Raw genomic sequence first — 20808 nt, forward strand, 5'->3', positions numbered from 1 at the left:
ACCAATTTAAAAAAAAAATTGAGCGACAAAAAAGATAAATACAAGATCTAAAAGAGTTTAAAAATAAAATACTACAAAGGAAGCTGATGAGTACATGCAAGAAAATGAAAAAAAAAAACTGAAAACTCAAATAGGAAGAAAAAATGCATCAGAAATGTCAATATAAAAGATGGAAAGTAGTAAAATAGAGCCATAGGCTTTAGAAAGAGGGGACTCCATAGGAAAGAAATATAAACCAGAAGTAGAAATTAAAAGGAAAACCTATTTCTATATGGCGCTTTGTTTTTTTAAAAGGTCAACAGGTCACAGTATTAATGTAAGAAACGGCAAGGTAATCAAACAAGTAAGCTTTGAAGCAGGAAGAAAGAAAGTCTCAAAAGAGTTTTATTTGTAAGCACAGCATACCAAGAGGAAAAGCCAAAAGTAAAGAGGTAGTTGAGGAAACTTAAAAAAAAGGGAAACCCCACTTAAATCCAGTCAACTCTACAACGGGCTAATAAGTACTGACAGTGAAATCTTTCTCGTACACAAACACACTTAAATAGAGCGCAACACATCATCCAAACGTGTGAAAATGTACATTTTAACCTGTGGGAAAAAAATCCGGGTGTGCTATAGCTGTTTCATAGCACTTGAATCTTCCTTTGAAATGCAATTGAAAATACATAAATAATGCAATGTACGCGCTCAACATGAATTGGCACGGAGAACAATAAAGTACACAGTATATTTACAATTTCAGTCTTAATATCAAGTCATTTGTGTGGTGCCGAGGTCATCAATAGGGAGTAAATCTGTTGTATGCGCCTCTGTACAAACTGGCCTGTAAACGCATTGCAAAACATAGTTATGGTACATTAAGGAGCGAGAATTGAAGTATAAAATTGCTCTGTTTTAAATCAACAAGTCAGACGAATATGTACATTATTTCTTGTTTATCGATTCAGAGTTCCGGGTTTGGTCACGTGACATTCAAGTCCTCGTAGTGACGTCAATTTAGGGCGACAGCAGATGGCGGTATTGGACAAAATGGCGGCCTTCTAAGTCGAATCAACGTCGACAAATGTAGTATATTTTTATTTAATTAAGCGAAGTCATATAATTGAAAATACCAACATCGTTTATAACTAAGTTAATCAACACCACAGTTTAATTCAACCTACTCACCACAGTTCCAACGCCATACGTGGTTGTTGGTCCCACAGAGTGATGATATGGGTCCGCAGCTGCGGCGTACACGCGGCCATATCTGGTATAATCGTCACACAGTCAATATTTAACGTACACAGTCATCTTGATGGAAAATTTAGCTATATAATGCTTTTTTTCTGGCATTTTTCCCTACCCGTCACTGTATGTTGCAGCAGCAGATGGTGACTGGGCGACCCTATATGCTGGATAACCTCCCTGCACACAAACGCATCACATCACCAAAGCCCGAACAGATGATAGGAAATGAGTGGTCGCTGACAAGGTAGGTAGTGACTTACGTAGAGCTCTGCTCCATAGAGACCGTCTTGATACACCACCCTGAAAACATTAGGAAATTGTTGAAAGAGTCTTATCTAGTTGAATCAGGAGTCAGTGCAAGCCCGGCTAGCTCAGTCGGTAGAGCATGAGACTCTTAATCTCAGGGTCGTGGGTTCGAGCCCCACGTTGGGCGCCTTATTTTTATAAAACTGGGTGCAATATTCCTAGTAATTATTGAACTAGGATTGTTTAGCTTTGCTCAATCAATGGATTTTACGTTCATTTTAGTACTTTTTATTCAACTCCATTTTAGTCTGATACTTCATAAACTTCATGTTTTTTTTTTTACCCAGGGTAGGCAGGCACAGCAGCAGGCGCGGCGGCAGAGCGGATGGTGTTGTAAACGGTCCGACCTCGACCCCTCAGCGCCGAACCACGGTAAGCCAAAGCGGGCGCCGCCACCGGGTACGGGAAACCGGCGACTGTACGAGAAATTAGTCATTTGCTGTGGCTAGTTATGGCGTCGTACTTGGTTTTGTTTACTGACCTGTATAAAGTTCGGGTGCATACATGGCGCCCATGACTGGGTTGATCTTCCACCCAGAAGCTGCACAGGCAAGGATGTGTCATTCACAACAATGACATTAGACGGATGAGCGTTAAAGTTATGTCTTACTTGAAAGGTCACCATTCACCAGCGCCGTTTGTGGTTTTTTGGTCACTACCCTTGCAGTTGCGTTATTGACCTAAGGAGATATATTTTTTTGCCTGAGGAATTCCTCAATATTTGGGTTCCCACGATGAAAAAATGGAACGGAACAGATGACATAGCACACCTCAATTTTTCTTCCCTCCACGACCGTTCCATTCAATTTTTCGCGTCCTCGGTCAGCCTCTCCTGCACTCTCGAAGGTCACAAACCCGAATCCCTGCATACACGCATATTGTATATAAATACACATATTTATTTATGAGTTTATGATATTTTTTTGTCTAATAACAATTTACCTTTGACCCCCTCTCATTGAAGATAATTTCTACATCCAGGATTTTTCCGAATTGCTAGAAAAGAGATGAGCTTTTATATCAGATAGATGTTATTTATAAAAATGTTATTCACAATGCTGTGAAAAAGAGCATTCTTTATCCTGTTTTTTTCCACATTCTTCTCACTTCAAATTGGAAAAAGACATTTTCTATAACCAGCACTGATTTTTGGCCTACTTTTCTTCTTGGAATTGTTTTAACGGCAAACTATATCAACAAGTCATCCAGGTCCTGAAGAAGCAAAGCATCCCCAGTCATTACATTGCCGTACATTGTGCATTTTTAAGTCTTTGCCCTTTCTAAAATGTCCTTCTTTCATTTTTTTTAGTCACCCAAACATTAGCAATGGGCAAATCCATTTTCACAGCACTGTATACACACACACACACACACACACACAAGTCCGTACCCCAAACATCTGCCGAAGATCCGGGTCCCTAAAGCGGAATGGGATGTTTGACACATGGAGGCGTTTGGGTTGGGCCTTACCGGAGCCCTCATCATCACTGCCGCTACCCCCGCCGCTGGATGCTACCGATGCACTCAGAGCTTGGGGGTCCGAGGTCACGGGAGCCAAGGCTTCCTCCTAAAGACCGACGGTGGACAGGCGGACAAAGAGAGGGGGGGTGAGAGGAAGTGGCGGGACAAACGAGGCTGGCGGGCGGGCATCTGATCACTTCCTGGTTGGCATAACATTAGACAAGACATTTCCACCAGGTCAGGTGATCCAAACCAAAAGAGCATTCCGCAACCAGTGATCCCTCTCAGGCAAACGTAAAGAGGCGTGAATGGAAGGGGGAGGGGCTCCAGGTTTAGTGAGGCATCTCAAAACATGCCTGTCGGAAAATACCGCTAACCGTATGGCTAGAAAACTCTTAATCGTCCTATACCCGCTCGCAATTTTTGTCAATACATCAAATAGTTTTACGTTACATTCTTTGGATTTATGGTATGCATTTAGAATTTGTAATAAAAGTCATGGATGACCTAAATTACCACATTTTATTATGCTATGTAGATAAAAATGGCTTCATCAGCTGAATTTATTTTGGAAGAGATTCCGCTAAAATGGCCAACTTCCTGTTTGTTTTTGTACATGCATTTATTTTTATGGGTTTATTTTCAATCTAGATACCTACAAAATGTTACGTTGCCAAATAAAAGTACTGACTAGGCTTATTTTAAGGATGAACAAAGCTTCAAAATCCAGTATTTTTATTTTTTGGGCTTGTTTTTTTTTAAGAAAATACGTAAAGCCCTTAACTTACTCTATTTAAGCTAAAATAACAAAATACTACCACACATAGCTTATTCTATACCAAACAACAGCAGCAATGTCATGAAAATCCATCTAAATTTGAACTGCTCCATGCAAAAAAAATCGAATTTTAAAAAGGGAGGGGAAAAAAAAAAACATTCACTGTCCCACAATGCACCACAATGCTAATGCGCGCTCATATTAAACGTGTGCATCAATGTGTTGAGGACACCAGCGTGTTAAAACCATTTTTTTATGAAGACAGAGTGGATGAGTTCAAACTTGAGCAGTGAGGGGAAGGTGCAAAAAAGAAAAGATTTAGATAAATATACGCACGCACAAGATGGAATTATTAGCTTTCCAGGGAGGCCTGAATATAGCGCAGAAGAAGAAATGAGGCAACAGAAAGCTTAAAAAAAGAAAAGAAAGAAAAGAAAGACAGATTTAGGAGAGAGAGAGAGAAAAAAGAGCAAAACTAAATGTTCCAAACAGGTCAGTCTGAGGTCAAGGTGCTGCTTTTCTGCCAAGGGTTAAAGGTCAAATGTCAACATTAAGATGCTTGCCAGTGGAGAGGCGAGGGAGGACACACACGCACACACACGCACACACACACACACACACACGGACTCGCACGCCACAATGGAAAAGGTGGGAGAGCTGGTTTGGTGGTGTCATGTCACGATGCAGAACAGTATTCTGGACCTGCGTTGGGATATTTCAGAGTGGGCGGGGCTCATCGGGGCAACCCCTCCCCTATTTCCATGGCGACGCCGCCTCAATTTTCTCCCAGCATGGAGCCTTGTGTGTCTGAGGGTGTAGTCATAAGATATACGGACGGGGCCACACAAAAGACCTTTTAGCAGGAGAAAGAAACATCATAGAATACTGTCACGTGTTTGTGTGTTTGTGTATGTGTGTGGTTGTGTGTGTGGTTGTGTGTGTGTGTGTGTGTGTGTGGTTCTCTTTGGAGGAACTGCATTCCGGACGGACCAATCGCAGGCTTATTAAGTTTTAGTTTCTTGTTTTTTTGTTTTTTGTTTTACATGGAAGAATATACCATATATTAGCTGCCTCTGTGTATAAGCCGCATGCTTATAATTGCCTTAATATCTCTCGTATAAGGCGCCCACTGATTCATAAATTTCACCTCCATATTCATGGTTTTAATAGGGAGTAAAAATGTGTTACTTTGAAGGGAAAATCTAAAGAAAAATCATCCCATGTGGTATTTCTGAGATACTGTATGAATCGATTGCTGGATTGCACATTCCCAAAGGGTGTTGCCTGCACATAGACAAATTCAAAAAGGAAGTCATGTGAGCAGTACAACCAGGAAGTGTGTTCATAGTGATCTCGTTTGTCATCCCTAGGTAAGATGGCGGCGCCCTGAGCGAGCAATGGCCGGCCCAAGTAAGTGACTTTTTTCACGTTTTATGCAAGATACGCTTAATTTCTTTCTTGAATTTCATTCATAGACATCAAAAGAAATTTTGTTACGCGTTTTATCTTTCTTTTTTAACGATATTTTTCAGTTTATCTTTTCTCTATTTTGAAATAAATGACCGTATCGGCCGCATTGTCTTGCGTTATGGCGTTTCGTCTTGCAATTTCGTGCACGTCAAGTCTAATTTGTGCGCATATAAGCCCTACCCTCGATTAAGTCATCGACAAATACGGCGTATATGCGATAAGATACGGTTATTGTGAGTCGGTTTAGAAGACTCAATTGAAGAAAAGTACAGGCCGTGTCACACAAGGAATATTTGTAAAAGTAGACGACGACAGGTGGACTTTTCCACAGTAAGAAAAGTCCGCCTAAGAAAGGACCTTGACACACGCGTTCACCTCATGAATCCACCCGTGAAAGCCAATCTGTTTTATTGCCCTTTTCTCAAAGAGCCAAAAGAGATTTATTTGCAACAACACGCTCAGCTGTCCTCCTTACTGCCTGTCGTCGGCCTTGCCCTCACGGGGGCGGAGCTTAAACAAAGCTTTTCACGTAGAAATTGGACCTCCGGTCGGTGGGGTGAAATGAGCTCTTTCAAAATGTGGATTGGCAAACCTTCGTTCCGTGAAAACCCGTTCGAGGTCGACGCGCTGGTCTCGGCGTTACGTACCGTGTTGGTGGTCGGCAGAGGCTCCGCCCCCTCCAGCTGCGGGCCCTGAAACACCCTCAGGTGGGCGTGCTCGGGGTACTCGGAACTGGGGTGCGCCGGGCTGAAATCCAAAGGTGGCAGCATGCCGGCGCTGCTCACCGGGCATTGACCCGGGGGCGGGTACGGAGGGGGTGCGCCGTACACCTGCTGCAGGGCGGGGTCGGCGCCGCCCGGGCCCGCCTCCTGAGCGGGGCCACCCTGGAGGGGAGGATGGCGGATTATTAGACGTCCGGCCTATTTGAATTGGGAGGCTTGGTAATGGCAGCAAATTGGTAAATAGAAATGGATAAAAATTAGGATGTGGCAGTCAAATTGATGATTAGTCACTTGAAGGTAAGTGGAATTTAAAAAAATGGACATTTTCATTCATTTGATGGCACGTCTCTGGATGAAAAGAGTTTTCTTTTGTTTTCCAAATTCAGTTCATTTGCATTGGTTTTTTTTTGTAATTCTTCATTTTGGTTTAGCGTTTTTTTTTGTAATTCTTCATTTTGGCGTTTTTTGTTGTTGTATTTTGGGGGGGGTATTTAGTATTGTTTTTATAGTATTATTTTTATAGTATTATTTTTATAGTATTATTTTTATTGTATTATTTTTATTGTATTATTTTTATTGTATTATTTTTTATTGTATTATTTTTATAGTATTACTAGCTTCATTTTTTAAAAATTCTTTACAATCTACTTTTGAATTTTATTGGTGCCCGTAGCCAAAGTATTTTTCTGGTTATGTGAATTATATGTGTTTAGATAACATTTAATTCATTTATCAAGATATTTATTGATCTGAATAATTATACAATAATATAAGTGATTCTTTAAATTTCCCCAACAAAGGGTTAATATGAGGTATTCTTGCTCAAGAATTAAGAGAAAGCAAAATAACTACAAATCCCATCTTCCCTTGCAGTCAATCCCACAGCAAATCAATTTTTACCATCCATCTTTCTACCCCAACATCTCCTGAATTCATTGAGCAAAAAGCAAAACTAACATTTTTGCCATCATCTTACCATTTGTTCATTTTATTTTGAACAAAAATACAATTCTTTTTTATCACTTTGCTTAATTTGGTTAAATAAGTCATTAAGTCACTAGAAAAAAAAATCATCATCAGAAAGTTGAAAAATCCAATTCCAAAAATGACTCCTTTCCTTTTTCAACATTGACACACACAAATCATGGACTCACCCTTTCTGCGCACCCCTGGATTTCTGAGACCCTCAACATCAGCTGCTTCTGGCTTTATGGCCGCCGCCCACCCGCCCACTACGCCACAAATGCGCACCCTCCACCAATCACGTCGAACGATCGCCGTCGCTACCCAGAGCCAAAAAAATCGAATTTCCCTCGCCATCTATCCCCATCTGCGTCCGTCAATCACCACGCCGTACCTCCGACGTCCAATACGCACCCGCGTGTCATTTTCATAAACACTACCACCCACTTGTTTAAAATCCCACCGACCAATCGCACAAGTGCATTGTCCCCCCCACCCTCTCATTTGTCATTTGTCTTTTTCTCCTCTCGTAGTACTTCAACTCAGCTGTCAGCTCTGGGGTCAAAGGTCAACCACACGGGGCCAGTTGCCCACCTCGACAGCTGCCGCCATTTTTCAACGGACGAAGTCGTACACGGCGCCGGGTGCAGATGTGGTGAGCCACACGCTAGATTTTGATTGGCGGCGAGTACCCAATCCGGGTTTACATCTCGTGCACCCGCATCGCGGGTTGGAGTTTTGAATCCTCATTACGGTGTGTTTTCTCTTCATCGATTCAAAAAAGATGCGTGATAGGTTCACTTGGGTCCAAATTGTCTCTAAATTGAGTGTAAATTGGCTATTTTGCGCCGTCCAATTGAAAAGTAAGCAATCACGTCGGCGGTAATAAAATCCAGTACACCTGTGACACCAATCAGGAAGTGTTATTGCAAATTGGATCGCAGGAATCCTCAAATAAATAGACAAAAAAAACTGATCCTTTAAGACAAGGGTGTCAGACTCGGGTTGGTTCCCGGGCCGCATTAAAGTCAACTCGGTTTCACGTGGGCCGGACCATTTTAGATATAATATTTAGATTTTTTTTAATAAATGGATTAAAAGAACTGGATTAAAAGCCCTGAATATTCAGTTTTTTATAGATCTAAGACAATGTTTGTTTTAGCCTTTTTTATATATTTTTAGATTTTACAAAATGATTTTTGAACTAAAAACACAGAAAAAATGGATTAAAAAATTACAATTATTGATTTAAAAGGGGGAAAATCAGGAAATTTAATATACATCTATACTCTTTATTTTAATTTGATCTTAAAACAGAAAGTCGGCACTCATGATTTACTTTCCCGGGCCGCACAAAATGATGCGGCGGGCCAGATTTGGCCCCCGGGCGGCCACTTTGACACCTGTGCTTTAAAAAAAAACATTTACACTTTGCAGTGTAAATTGTGTTACTGTTGATTGAATAGAAAATACACTAGTATTTAAATGACTACAGTAATCCCTCGATTATCGCAGTTAATGTAGACCAGACATGGCCTCGATAAACGAAAAAGCGCGAAGTAGGGTCACCCCAATTAAAAAAAAATAAATACAAATTATTATTTTTTTACTTCAGTGCTGAGTTCTAGTAGCAAGCAGAGAAAAGGGGATTGGCTTCTCCTTGTGAATTTTAGCATGCATTTTCACAATTTTATGAACTTTACAAAAGAAATGTAATTAACAAAAAAAGTAAAGTAAAGTACGCATTGATTGAAATGATTGCAAAATCGATATATTCAACAACTCAAACTACTCGAATGGAACCAATTTAGTCCGCATTTTCAGTCACTTGTTACAAATTCATTTTTGCTCATTTAGCATCCGCCACCTTCCGGCAAATTCCATCACACGCTAGCATTCCGTCGCCGTTATTTTGGAGCCCGTGGGTTGTACTATCTACACCCAGGCGCTCTATTTTGAGAGGAGCCGATTGCAAAAAACAAGATAGGTGACAGAATCTCCTCCCGTGATTATCCGCTCACAAGAGCAAGCCTAAAAATACAGCTGACAAGATGGAGTCATGCCAGATGCGCGCCAGACCTTCTAACGTACCAGAAATGCATTTACCTACTCTTATATCTGCTCAGTTAGCGGTCATCATTTCGATGTTGGAGCTTTAACTTTAAATGGTGGTTAAATAAATATACTGTACAAATAATAATATCACAAAACATTTCATGTTTCACGAACATTATCATTGACGTGAGCATTTATGAAGATGTTAGCTTTGTTGGAAGGAGGAAGAATGGGGAAAGTAGGCTAGCAAACTTCAATCGTTGGCTAGCAAAAGCGATTTGTTAAAGGAGCTAAGCTAACGTTGTATAGTCTGGTTGTAAAAGTGATTAGCTAAGAAGCTAAGTTAACGCACTAATGTGCTATAAATGTTTGGAAAGATGTTAGCTTTGGTGGAAGGAGGGAAATTAGGCTAGCAAACTTGTGTCGTATGCTAGCAAAAGTGCTTAGCAAACAAGCTAAGATAACTGGCTTACATGAGATTGGCTGTGAACTCAATTTGTTTATATTAGTCTTTTTTCATATTTCACGATAGAAATTATTTTATTTTATTTAGATACTTGTTATTATTATTATTATTATTAAGGAATACAATTTCAAACTAAAAAATGTTAATGAAAACAAAATTAGTAAGATTACAAAGAAGAAAAATTGAATTACAGTGTTAGGAAACGCTACAGTTTTTTTTAAATTCAAAGTATTTATTTATTTATTTATTTTTTCTGCCATTGCCAGTGGTAATTTAATTCATGTAAAGTGGAAAGACTAGCTCAGAAGGCTTATTGACTGTGTGCTTGACATCCAATCACGAGAGGGGGGTGATCACTCGCTGCCGGCCTGTCCCACTCAAAACGGATTGGACGTCTAGCACAATCAACGGCAGGGAGTGAGTTAAATGGGCAGACAACACACGTGTTTACCTGTACTAAACCAGGGTAGCATGTGGTGGTCTGCGGATAGACGGGCAGTCCGTAAGGCTGGAGGATGACAGTTGGCGAGGACAGCATGGCCTCAAAAAACCTCGCACGAGAAGATGAGGAAGAGCACAGGCAGGCCAAGAAAGGAAAACTTAGCAAAAGCACAAAGTGAAGTAGTCCAAATCGCAGATCCAAAAGTTGGTGAAAGGTCAAATTTGCGGAGGTGAGACAAACTCCCCCCAGCAGCACAAAAACAAGCGACGTCCTGTCCGGTCAAGACGAAATCTGGAGCAGTGAAAAGAGCTTTCTGTGTGGTGTCCGTGAGGCGATCATGCAACCTGACAGACAGAAACACATGTTCGGGGCTCCCATTTCAGAGTTTTATAAATAGTCCCACATGTCCTTACTTTTGAATTTACCACCTTGCCACCCTCGGATTTCTCACAACTTCTCATCTGTTTTATCAAATTCAGTGGATACCGAGTTCCATTCCAAAAGTTCAACCTTGGGTTTTACTATTGACAACACGATCATTGTAATTTCCAAAATGTACTATGTAAAATAATATAGGAAAATACACTTACGGAGAACATAAAAAGTCATATGAACACTTTCATGCACGAATTGTATGTTAAATTTTTATTGATTTTTTTTTAAACACATCAAGGGCAAACATTTTAAGCTTTGACTGCCATTGGCAACGCTAGACGACCAATACTTTTGGACTGAGACAGGTGAATGAACAAAGATTCGCCCTTGCCAGTCCAAATGGATTGGACGTCTAGTACCGTCAATGGGAATGAAACATGAGCATTCATTGGCAGTCTTCGTGGTTTAAATGAATTGGACGTCTATCAGTGTCAATTTTGCAATGAGTTAACAACTATGAAAAAAAAATGACTTTATATAGTGTCACTTAGAGCTATGACTACTGCTTTTAAACGCTTTAATTTCATTAATTTATTTTTTATTAACATTCTATCGCGCAATAATTGGTATTTGATATTATATCTTTTATGTAGCCACCATGTATCTCTATATATGCTCGTCTTATATTTGTATAAGTGTACCAAATTAGTAAGTACAATATTATTAACAGCGAGTTATAAAAAAAGAAATAATTTATACTAAAATTGTAATATATAGTGAATAAAACATTATTGAAAAAAAAAATACATTTTATTCAGGCATTTGGGCACTTCAGTTTATATTCTTTTCCAGCAACAGGGGGCAACAAGGCAGATATCCCCGCTCCCAATAGCATGTCGAAAAGCATTGTGGGAGATGTAGTGTATTATTTGTCATATAAAACACCCGCGGCCGACGATGTCTCTCTCTTTGCTGACCGACCCTGATAGGAAAAGGTACGACAATGCTGTCGTAATTTCCCAACCGTTATGCATAAATTTAGATTTTTATTTGATGTCCAGGTGTTAATTATCTACACGAAAAACTCCCCGCGTGACTATTTTGTCATTTGTGATGGTCAATGTGGCGTTCCGTCGTATTTTCAAAGGGCTAACGTGGACGCTAATGCTAACAAGTCTCGTGGAGCAACTGGCTGCACAGAACATGCGGCCTTGTCGTGTGAATGCGAAACTACGCTTTTCTCAGCATTTAAGTCGCAATGCGCATTTTTCTTTTATGGTTTCACATCGAAGTAAGCGCGGACAACTCTGTAAAAAGAATTTGCTTAATGTCGAAATGACTCGTGTTCCTATCTAACGTAATGTATATCATTGACGGCGATAGACGTCTATTCCAATCCATTTTTATTCAGAAATCTTGCAGTGAATGATAACGTCCAATGTATTAGTTTGAATGGACTGGGTGTCCATCGACGTTAATTTTAGGTTTAGTTATTATACTTGGTTATGACTTCAAATTGAATCAACTATTGTGAAGCTTGTGTTAATGAATGACTTGTCTTTTGTAACAGGCACTAATACGCCGCCATGCCCGTTGCCAGGAGTAGGGTTTGTCGTAAGACATACGTCACCCCTCGCCGTCCCTTCGAGAAATCTCGCCTCGACCAAGAGTTGAAACTCATTGGTGGGTATGGGAAAATGTCAATGTGACGATTTAAAATGTTAACCTCTATGGTTTCAGATTAATAAACTATGTTCTTCTGTTATGTAGGTGAGTATGGGCTGAGGAACAAGCGCGAGGTGTGGAGGGTCAAGTTCACCCTGGCCAAGATTCGCAAAGCTGCCAGAGAGCTGCTCACTTTGGACGAGAAGGAACCGAGGCGTCTCTTCGAAGGTTTCACAATATTTGCTTTGATGCCCAAAATCTCAATCGTCTGAATTCCTGCATAGCATTCGCGCCACTTTTAGTTCTTGATCTTTGACACGTAATCAATGGCTTTTGTCGTTTTAGGTAACGCCTTGCTCAGGCGTCTGGTGCGTATCGGCGTGCTGGATGAGGCGAAGATGAAGCTGGATTACATCCTGGGCTTGAAGGTTGAGGATTTCTTGGAGAGGAGGCTGCAGACTCAGGTTTTCAAGCTGGGCCTCGCCAAGAGCATCCACCATGCCCGCGTGCTCATCCGCCAGAGGCACATTCGGTACGTTGACGCCCCGCCTGACACGGCAGATCGGACGCTTTCGGACGAGTGACGAGCAGAGAACTTCCTCTTCCGTCAAAGGGCCGCTGGCTTTTTAAAGCACTCTGACGAGACGGGTTAAATATCACCAAGGTCAATTCGGCATCAAAGCCGTATACCTTGTCAGTAAGACATTGCCCAGAGCCAAACCTGCCGACGGGCGCTCGGACCGGGGCCGCCAGTAAGGTACGGGTTGCACCTCGGGCAATGTTAACGTGACTCGAAGCGAAGGGCTGATGATTAAGACAAAAGCGGCAGATTTTCTGTGGTGTCAAGAGTTCCTCGTAAATGATGGCCATCGCTGAGAAGCAGATTTGGGGTGTTGTGGGAAATTTCAGGATGAACTTGACTCATTCACTTTTTGACCAAGTATGTCAGGTAGTCACACACTGAGGCAATCACCGTACGTTCACATTTTTAATGGTAACTAAACATTTTTGGGGTTAAAAATATTCAACTGAATGTTCACCCATTTTCATCCAAAAATTTAAATGCATTTTTTTGTGGTGAAATAAAAAAAATATTGAATTAATTTAGAAAGATTCTAGTTAAGAATTTAAACAAAAGGAAGAAAACAGTCATATAGTTGAGGAAAAATGTTAGGCAAATCCATGTGTCCAATCCTTTTGGACTGGGGAGGATGGCAGCGATCGAATAATTGCCACCAATGGACATCAATATTAAACATTTCTCATCCTGAAATTTCACCTAATGGTCCAAAGCAGTACAAACACTTTAAAAAAATATGAGTTTGATTCCACTTTTAGACATAATTGTGTTCTTCCGTTCGACATCTCCGCAGCGTGCGCAAGCAGGTGGTGAACATCCCCTCCTTCGTGGTCCGCCTGGACAGCCAGAAGCACATCGACTTCTCCCTCCGATCGCCATACGGCGGTGGACGCCCAGGCCGTGTCAAGAGAAAGAACTTGAAGAAGGGCCAGGCTGGAGCTGGTGGAGGTGATGATGAAGAGGAGGATTAAGAAGGACCTTCGATAGGAAGTGTCATGAAACTTCCTGTAATGTTCCCCTTCATTAAAGAAAAATCAATAAATACTTGGTTTTCACCAAAAAGCAGAGTCAACTTTCTTATGTTCTAGATTATTATTTTTTGTAAAACGTTTACATTTTAAGACAGGTCTCCAAACCGGTCCTTGAGGGCCGCTGTGGGTGCAGGTTTTTGTTCCAATCGAGCCAACACCAACCGTTTAACCAATGAGATTTCTGCTGAAAAATGAAGCACCTGGCTGCGATCCACTGATTGTTTTTCTAGGATACCAGATTGGTGGAAAGGTTTCCTCTACAGGTTGGAACGAAAACCCGCACTTACTGCGGCCCTTTCTGGAATAGTTTGGGGACCACTGTTTTAAGATTTAAACTTTTTAAAAGGAGGGAACAAAAAAAGTGCGGATGATCCCCTCCTAATTTACATAATGGTAAATCCCACCGAAGAGCTAAAATGGCCGCGCCCGAGAATGACGTCACGAAACAGGAAGTACTTGCTCCAGTGCAGCCTCGCTCGCGAATGGCAAAACTGGTTTGGGTTTTCACGTAATCGTGTAAGTATGTTTGTTTAATTTTGCATACGCATATAGGTTATTATTACGCAAACCCTATAAACTAGTTGCACCGTGTAACTGTTTCGTTTTTAAACCTTTGCTAGTCTCAGTGTATTTCAGTTTCTTCGTGTCGTCCCAAGTCGATGTGCTATTTTCTACTGTATGTTTCAAGTCAAATGTTTTTTAAACAACTAACCAGGCTTCAAAGCCGAACTATTAAATAAGTGCCACTATGTAGTCATTCTAACGTTTTCCATCTAAAGGATGTTGCAAATCCTGTTCTCTGAAACACATGTAAAACTTCAAATTTGCAATGTAAATGTACCCTAATAATCGTGATTTTTTTTTCCTCGCTACTATTCATGTAACAATTTATCGTGTACTGACTGAAACAACCATCAGCAATAAAAAAATAGCTTCCTTTTTATATTTAGTCATTTCTAAATGTCACTGCAATGTGTTTCGAAGCTTTGTATAATTTTGAAAAATATATTAAATATTTTTTTCAAGCAGAGCGACAATGTATCCCGATGAGCTGGTCTACACGGGAGTCCTGGCAGCCTCAATCCCTGTCGGGTTCCTTTTCCGTTACCTCAGTAAGTGTATTTTTACGGTATTTAGTTCCTTTTTTTTGTACCAAAAGATATGTTGACGCTTCTTGACTTTTTGGGTTTCAGGTCCTCCCGTAAAGAAGGGGGCAGCGTTGCTTCTGGGCCTTTCCATCATCATCGCCACTTGTCAGGTGCACGCGCTCCATTCACTGGTGACGGTGATTGGAACCTGGATTCTAATCAAGTGCAACTGGAGGTACTTTGCTTTGTTTTGGCCTTTGGAATTGTCGTCAGCGTTTCAATTCTAAAGCAATTCTTCTTTTGTGTGGATCAAGACTCGCTCCTATGTTGAGTCTCTTCTGGACTTTTCTCTACCTTCTCTTTTTTCGCTGCGTCACGTGGTTCGGTTTCCCGACGCCGACGCCTTTTGCCAACGCCGTCCAGCTTCTTCTCACCCTCAAGGTACGTCATATCGTGGAGGGTAAAGTCAAAGTCTTTTTTTTACAGTCGGGATTAAATAACAAAGGGAATAAATAATTCATCGACCACTCGTTGATCACTGTTTTGATAGTGGAGTCATTGTTTAGCAACACTGATGACCTAAATATTGTAAAATAATAATAAAAAAATAGTACTTATTTATTTGTATAGTCTCTTAATTGCAAATAATGTTCTAAAAATAGATTTGGATATATAGTACTCAATTGAAAAAGAAAATTCTCTTATTTTTTATTTCTTAAGAAAAGAAAATACCAACTATTCTCATATTTTTTGTTAATGAATAATTTGTTTTTATTTTAAAAACTATTTTTTCAGTAAAAAGTATTTTTTTTTCCTGATGTATTAAAAAAATGAAATTAAAAATATTCTTCCAATTCCTAATTATAAAAACAGTATTCGTTCATTTGATTGAAATTCTAATATTTTTAATTAATTGATTTGTTTTCTTTAAAAATAGTTTCAGTTTGAAAATGTGAAAGAAAAACAAACTAAAAAAAACAACGGGGCAAAAAGTTCTTTTTATTTTCTAATTAAACACAAAACAAATAAAAAAATAAGTTTAACATATTTAAAATTTAGGAAAACTTTTCCCTAACTTCTGTAGTCATCGAAACGTCTAGAAGTGTTCTTAACTTTTACGGTCAGTGCACGTGATTTATTTTCGCTAGCCACAAAAAAATGAAATGGCGTACCAGATCTGACTCCTAAACCATCCTCACTTTAATTCCAACTCAGATGGTCAGCCTCGCTAACGAAGTTCACAGCTTCCACGTGGAAAAAAAGAAGGAAATCAGCTCCGTCGGCGTTCTCTCTCGGGAACCTTCGCTTTACGACGTCATCTCCTACAGCTACTGTTATGTTGGCGTGATGACAGGTAAGTCATCGACTCGTTGGCTTCCATTGACAGCGCCAGCATGTCATTTTAAATTCAAAATGATGCAAAAAAAGGATGTGTGGAAACATTTGCGTGGTGCAACGACTTCTTTTGCATGACTTAACTATTGTCTCTTTGTCTCGCTCTGCCACTTGTGCATCATCTTGTGAGTCCATCTTCATATTACTCGTATCGTGAAACGTAAACGGCGCTAACGTAGCTGTACTTTTTGTCCAATTCCTACCTTTCCCTTCTTTTGCGTCCCCTTTTTGCCATTTTTTCCGCCATTTTGTGTCATTATCTTTCCCTAACTGCTTAACCTCCCGTCGTATAGGCCCGTTCTTCCGCTTCCAAACCTACGCCGATTGGCTGGAGCAGTCCAGACCGCTAGCCCTCCCCTCGTGGGAACCCTGTCTGCAGCGGCTAAAACTGGTGCCTGTTTTCGGAGCTCTGTTCCTGGCCGTGAACTCGGTCTTCCCCCTGGCGTACGTCCGTACCGATGACTTCCTGAAACACAATTTCTTCTTCAGGTGAGGTGACGTGGCAGCCCGCCTGGCTTATAAAGGGTGATTCTTTGTATTAAAATACATGATTTCTCCAATTTGTCTACTCCCTCTTTAGATTTTTCTACATGGTGGTGGTTTTCTTCGTGTTCAGGATGCGTTTTTACGCGGCGTGGTGCAGCGCCGAAGCCGGATGCATCAGTGCCGGTCTGGGCTGTTACCCAGAACGGGCCGAGTGCAAACCGGGCAGAGGACCTACCGTCAACTACAGGTACGGTATTTTCTCGCATACACGCCGTATTTGTCGCTCAAAGAAATGATGACTGAATCGAGGGTATGGCTTATATGTGCACAATTTAGACTTGACATGCTCGAAACTGCAATGTGACAAAAACGAAACGCTATTACGCAAAGACAATACGGTCATTTATTTCAAATTAGAGAAGGGATAAACAGATAAAATACTAAAACAAAATTTATGTTGATGTCTATGAATGAAATGCAAGAAAAAAAAGTATCTTGCATAAAACGTGAAAAAACTCACTTGTGCCTGCCATTGATCGCTCAGGGTGCCGACTCTTATCAAGGGATGACAAACGAGACCGCAACGGCCACAATTCCTGGTTGTACTGCTCACATGACTTCCTTTTTTAATTTGTCCATATGCAATCCAGCAGACGATCCTTTCGATTCATACAGTATCTCAGAAATTCCACGTGCGATGATTTTTCTTAAGATTTTCCCTTCAAAGTAACACATTTGTACTCTATTAAAACCATGAATGTCGAGGTGAAAATTGTGAATCAGGGGGCGTCTTATACGAGAGAAAATGTCAAATTCAACGATTTTAAGGGCACGGCTTATACGCGTAGGCGGCTAATATGCGAGAAAATACGGTACTCCAAAACACAACTTGCCTAGCATAAAAACAGACATCCAATCAAAAGCTTTTGATTAAAAACGTACATTAAGAGGCATGTTTTCTCTTCATTCTCAACGTTTTCTCAAGCCCCAAGTCATTATCAGAGGAGAAATACGACTTTAAAACGATCCAAAACATCGACTGCTACAACACGGACTTCTGCGTGAAGGTGCGGCACGGCATGCGCTACTGGAACATGACGGTGCAGTGGTGGTTGCATCACTACATCTACCCAAATGCCCCCTTCAAGTCCTACACGCTCAGGTAAGAAAGGAAAATCCCTCTTTTCACTTTTTCCATTTTCTCCATGTTGACCTGTACACAAAGTCTTTGTGGCAAAATCATTTCAAATTTTCACAACGTGACTAACTTTCCCGCATAAATGGTGAAAAACATCTGCAACTCTTCTTTTTGGGCTAACAGCTAAAGTAAGGGTAGCCATGTGTGGCTCTTTTATGGGTGCCAGTAGGTTCGATCCCAGTTGGGTCCTTAATGTGTGGGGTTTGCTTGTTCTTCCTGGGCTGGCATGGGTTTTCTCCGGGTACTCCGGTTGCCTCCCACATCCCAAAAACATGCATGCTAAGCTAGCTGGCTAACACTCTAAGTTGGCTACAAGTTATTGGATGTTTGTGTCCTTGAGTGTGCCTTGTGATTGGCTGGCCACCGATTCAGGGTGGCCGTAGTTAGCTGGGGTAGGGCCCGGCGCCTCCTGCGAACCTTGTGAGCTTAAGCGGTTCAGAAAATGAATGAATAATAAATAAATCCTGACGGCCTGGGGGATGATTGGTTGGCGTGTCGGCCTCACGGTTCTGGGTCCTGGGTTGGAATCCAGGTTGGTCCACCTCTGTGGAGTTTGCATGTTCTCCCCAGGCCTGCGTGGGTTTTCTCCGGGTACTCCGCTTCCCTCAAATCCCCAAAACATGCATGCTAGGCTAGCTGGCTAACACTATAAATTGTTTTTAGATAAGTGATTGGTTGTTTGTCTTCTCGTGCCCCGCGATTGGCTGGCCACCAATTCAGGTTGTCCCACGCCTGGTGCCCGAAATCAGCTGGGATAGGCTCCAGCACCCCCGCTTCAGAAAATGGATGAATAATAAATACATCTTGGTGGCCTGGTGGATGAGTGGTTAGCACGTCGGCCTCACAGTTCCGGGGTCCTGGGTTCAAACCCAGGTTGGTCCACTTGTGTGAAGTTTACATGTTCTTCCCAGGCCTGTGTGGGTTTTCTCCAGGTACTGCGAGTTCTTCCCACATCCCACTAATGTATGTTAAGCTCTAAATTGCCCCTAGCTATGAGTGTGAGCATGAATGGGTGTCTGTCTCCTGGTGCCCTGCCATTGGCTGGCCACCAATTTAAGGTGTCCCCCGCCTGGTGCCCATAGCTGGCTGGGATAGGCTCCAGCACCCCTGGCGTTTGACATGACCCTCAACCTGATTGTCTCCCTACTCAGGGCGGGTTGGACCATGTTTATAAGTGCTTACTGGCACGGCCTCCACGCCGGATACTACCTGTCTTTCCTCACCATCCCCCTGTGCATCGCCGCCGAGTCGGCCATGGAGGCGTCGGTCCGATCCCGGCTGGGCCCGGGCGGGCAGAAGCTTTTCGACTGGGTCCACTGGTTCCTGAAAATGCGCGCCTACGACTACATGTGCATGGGATTCGTGCTGCTGAGAGCATCCGACACCATCAGCTACTGGTCGTCCATCTACTTCGCCATGCACGTGGTGGCGGTGCTTTGCATCGTAGTGGGCGGGGCTTTGAAGGGAGGCAGGAGGAAGGAAAAGGGAGGGGCCACCTTCATCAACGGAGATAAAAATGACAAAAAGGAGTGAAAAGGACTGAACCTGGACGGACAAAAGGTACCGTTCGCTTAAGATTTTTACTTCTAAATATAAATGTCGGTGTGCATTGGTGCCTTGAGATATGATTGGCTCTACTTGTGAGGTTTTTTTTTAATTTATACAAGCAATCCTCCTGATTATTTGTTTGTTTTATTTGATGGGTGCAAAAAAAGTGATTCACTAAGCAGGCTAGCTGGCTAACAGTCTAAATTGCCCCTAGCTATGAGTGTTAGCATGAATGGGTGTCTGTCTCCTGGTACCCAAAACATTTTGCAGCAATCGTAATTATGTCATTATTGTAAGTACAATATTTAGACAATTCCTTTTTTAAAATTAAATCTCGTCATATATTTTTAAAGAGTTTCAAACAACATTTTCAACAAAATATCCAAATGAGGCGGTTAGCGCGTTGGTCTCACAGTTCTGGTGTCGAGAGTTCAATCCCAGGTCGGTCCTCACTGTGTTGAGTTTGCATGTTCTCCCCTAGGTTTGCGTGGGTTTTCTCCGGGTACTCCAGTTTTTTTCCACATGCCAAAAACACCCATGCTAGGCTAGCTGGCTAACACCCCAAATCGCCCCTAGCTGTGATTGGTTGTCCTTTATCCCCCCGTGCCCTGCAATTGGCTGACCACCAAGTCAATGAATGAATAAATATCCAAATGAAACTCATATCTCAAGGCACCCCCGCACTGACCAAATGACGTGTCCAATTGGCTGTCCTGTTGGAGCCATTTTAGCACATGGCATGAATGGGAAAATCATTTCCATTATGATCCAGCTATTACACTCTATAGAGAAACAATCTTCATAACTTCAGGTATGCACTGGACAGATATGGCATTAATGAGGCAAGTTCAACATTTCCTCGATGACTTTGTACTTGGAATATTGACTGAAATCTCTGCTTTGACACCCTCTTTGTTCCTTATTAGTGTTTGCACACCCGCGGATGCAGTAAGTGAATCGTCCAATCAATATCGCCAATATCGTGTCGTGTATTGCCTGTCCTTCAAATGGAAAGGTAGAGTATTCACTGCCCTGATAAATGTCGTTTTTTTTATATATATATATTATCGTGAATTCCTTGCCAATACATATTTCTGCCTGTTACCAAAACGGTGATTTCACCTTTCCTGAAACATGTGATGTTCCTCTAAAGTCAACTTAATGATGAGGTTAACCCCTCGATGGTTGACTTTACATTTGACAATTACAGTACAACCTGCAAAATTTGAATATCAAGTAAAGGTTTTTGGAAGTGTAACATAAAAAAAAAATCAAACCAAATTTTATTGAGACAGAACAATAGCGATTTTTACTTTGTGCATTTTTTTCACCTTTTTCGTTCTATTGCAAAGAATGCAACAACCTTTTCAGGATATTTTCATGTTCTGTGTAGTGCTGTACACAAAGCATTTTGTATATAGATTGGAGTACAACATTAAACTTTGTTTATTAAGCATGTTTCCATTTAAAAGCACTCATTTGTGAATATTAGCATCAAGGCTAGCAAGCGCCGAGAGTGTGATTGACAGACGGCACGGACACACCTACA

The 20808-nt window shown here is 41.4% G+C and overlaps 3 protein-coding genes, 1 long non-coding RNA gene and 1 other non-coding gene across 5 annotated transcripts; 4 read left to right on the plus strand and 1 right to left on the minus strand.

Moving 5' to 3' along the window:
• Window positions 1-366: 366 nt before the first annotated feature.
• On the minus strand, window positions 367-10027 carry rbfox1l (RNA binding fox-1 homolog 1, like). Its single transcript, XM_077599681.1, has 12 exons — window positions 9903-10027; window positions 5893-6129; window positions 2927-3103; window positions 2479-2532; window positions 2307-2399; window positions 2147-2216; window positions 2018-2077; window positions 1820-1952; window positions 1491-1530; window positions 1346-1407; window positions 1168-1249; window positions 367-823 (listed from the first exon to the last, which is right to left on the minus strand). Exons 1-12 carry the CDS (start codon window positions 9987-9989, stop codon window positions 779-781), a joined length of 1140 nt encoding a protein of 379 aa, XP_077455807.1. The 5' UTR covers window positions 9990-10027; the 3' UTR covers window positions 367-778.
• On the plus strand, window positions 1008-3102 carry LOC144073668 (uncharacterized). The gene is made up of 3 exons (XR_013300146.1): window positions 1008-1252; window positions 1365-1474; window positions 1824-3102. It is a non-coding gene; the product is annotated as an uncharacterized LOC144073668 (long non-coding RNA).
• trnak-cuu (transfer RNA lysine (anticodon CUU)) lies at window positions 1591-1663 on the plus strand. Its single transcript has one exon. It is a non-coding gene; the product is annotated as a tRNA-Lys (tRNA).
• Window positions 10028-11219: 1192 nt separating the features above from the next.
• rps9 (ribosomal protein S9) lies at window positions 11220-13575 on the plus strand. Its single transcript, XM_077599684.1, has 5 exons — window positions 11220-11263; window positions 11839-11951; window positions 12039-12161; window positions 12279-12465; window positions 13307-13575. Exons 2-5 carry the CDS (start codon window positions 11855-11857, stop codon window positions 13482-13484), a joined length of 585 nt encoding a protein of 194 aa, XP_077455810.1. The 5' UTR covers window positions 11220-11263; window positions 11839-11854; the 3' UTR covers window positions 13485-13575.
• Window positions 13576-13983: 408 nt separating this feature from the next.
• Window positions 13984-20717, plus strand: mboat7 (membrane bound O-acyltransferase domain containing 7). The gene is made up of 9 exons (XM_077597976.1): window positions 13984-14060; window positions 14574-14656; window positions 14738-14867; window positions 14947-15073; window positions 15848-15986; window positions 16321-16516; window positions 16608-16760; window positions 17499-17675; window positions 18863-20717. Exons 2-9 carry the CDS (start codon window positions 14581-14583, stop codon window positions 19242-19244), a joined length of 1380 nt encoding a protein of 459 aa, XP_077454102.1. The 5' UTR covers window positions 13984-14060; window positions 14574-14580; the 3' UTR covers window positions 19245-20717.
• Window positions 20718-20808: the final 91 nt, after the last annotated feature.

The sequence above is a fragment of the Stigmatopora argus genome, chromosome 4 (assembly GCF_051989625.1).
Source record: "Stigmatopora argus isolate UIUO_Sarg chromosome 4, RoL_Sarg_1.0, whole genome shotgun sequence".
NCBI lineage: Eukaryota > Metazoa > Chordata > Actinopteri > Syngnathiformes > Syngnathidae > Stigmatopora > Stigmatopora argus.

What these genes read in the sequence shown, in the direction of transcription:
- rbfox1l (XM_077599681.1), bottom strand. Translation starts at nt 9,989, where the DNA reads ATGCTGTCCTCGCCAACTGTCATCCTCCAGCCTTACGGACTGCCCGTC. An exon ending in TCTATGGAGCAGAGCTCTAC is followed by an intron (nt 1,408 to 1,490) that starts GTAAGTCACTAC and finishes GTTTGTGTGCAG; the next exon opens with GGAGGTTATCCAGCATATAG. An exon ending in CGTATGGCGTTGGAACTGTG is followed by an intron (nt 824 to 1,167) that starts GTGAGTAGGTTG and finishes ATGCGTTTACAG; the next exon opens with GCCAGTTTGTACAGAGGCGC.
- rps9 (XM_077599684.1), top strand. Translation starts at nt 11,855, where the DNA reads ATGCCCGTTGCCAGGAGTAGGGTTTGTCGTAAGACATACGTCACCCCT. An exon ending in ACCGAGGCGTCTCTTCGAAG is followed by an intron (nt 12,162 to 12,278) that starts GTTTCACAATAT and finishes TTGTCGTTTTAG; the next exon opens with GTAACGCCTTGCTCAGGCGT. An exon ending in ATCCGCCAGAGGCACATTCG is followed by an intron (nt 12,466 to 13,306) that starts GTACGTTGACGC and finishes ACATCTCCGCAG; the next exon opens with CGTGCGCAAGCAGGTGGTGA.
- mboat7 (XM_077597976.1), top strand. Translation starts at nt 14,581, where the DNA reads ATGTATCCCGATGAGCTGGTCTACACGGGAGTCCTGGCAGCCTCAATC. An exon ending in CTAATCAAGTGCAACTGGAG is followed by an intron (nt 14,868 to 14,946) that starts GTACTTTGCTTT and finishes GTGTGGATCAAG; the next exon opens with ACTCGCTCCTATGTTGAGTC. An exon ending in TTCAAGTCCTACACGCTCAG is followed by an intron (nt 17,676 to 18,862) that starts GTAAGAAAGGAA and finishes CTCCCTACTCAG; the next exon opens with GGCGGGTTGGACCATGTTTA.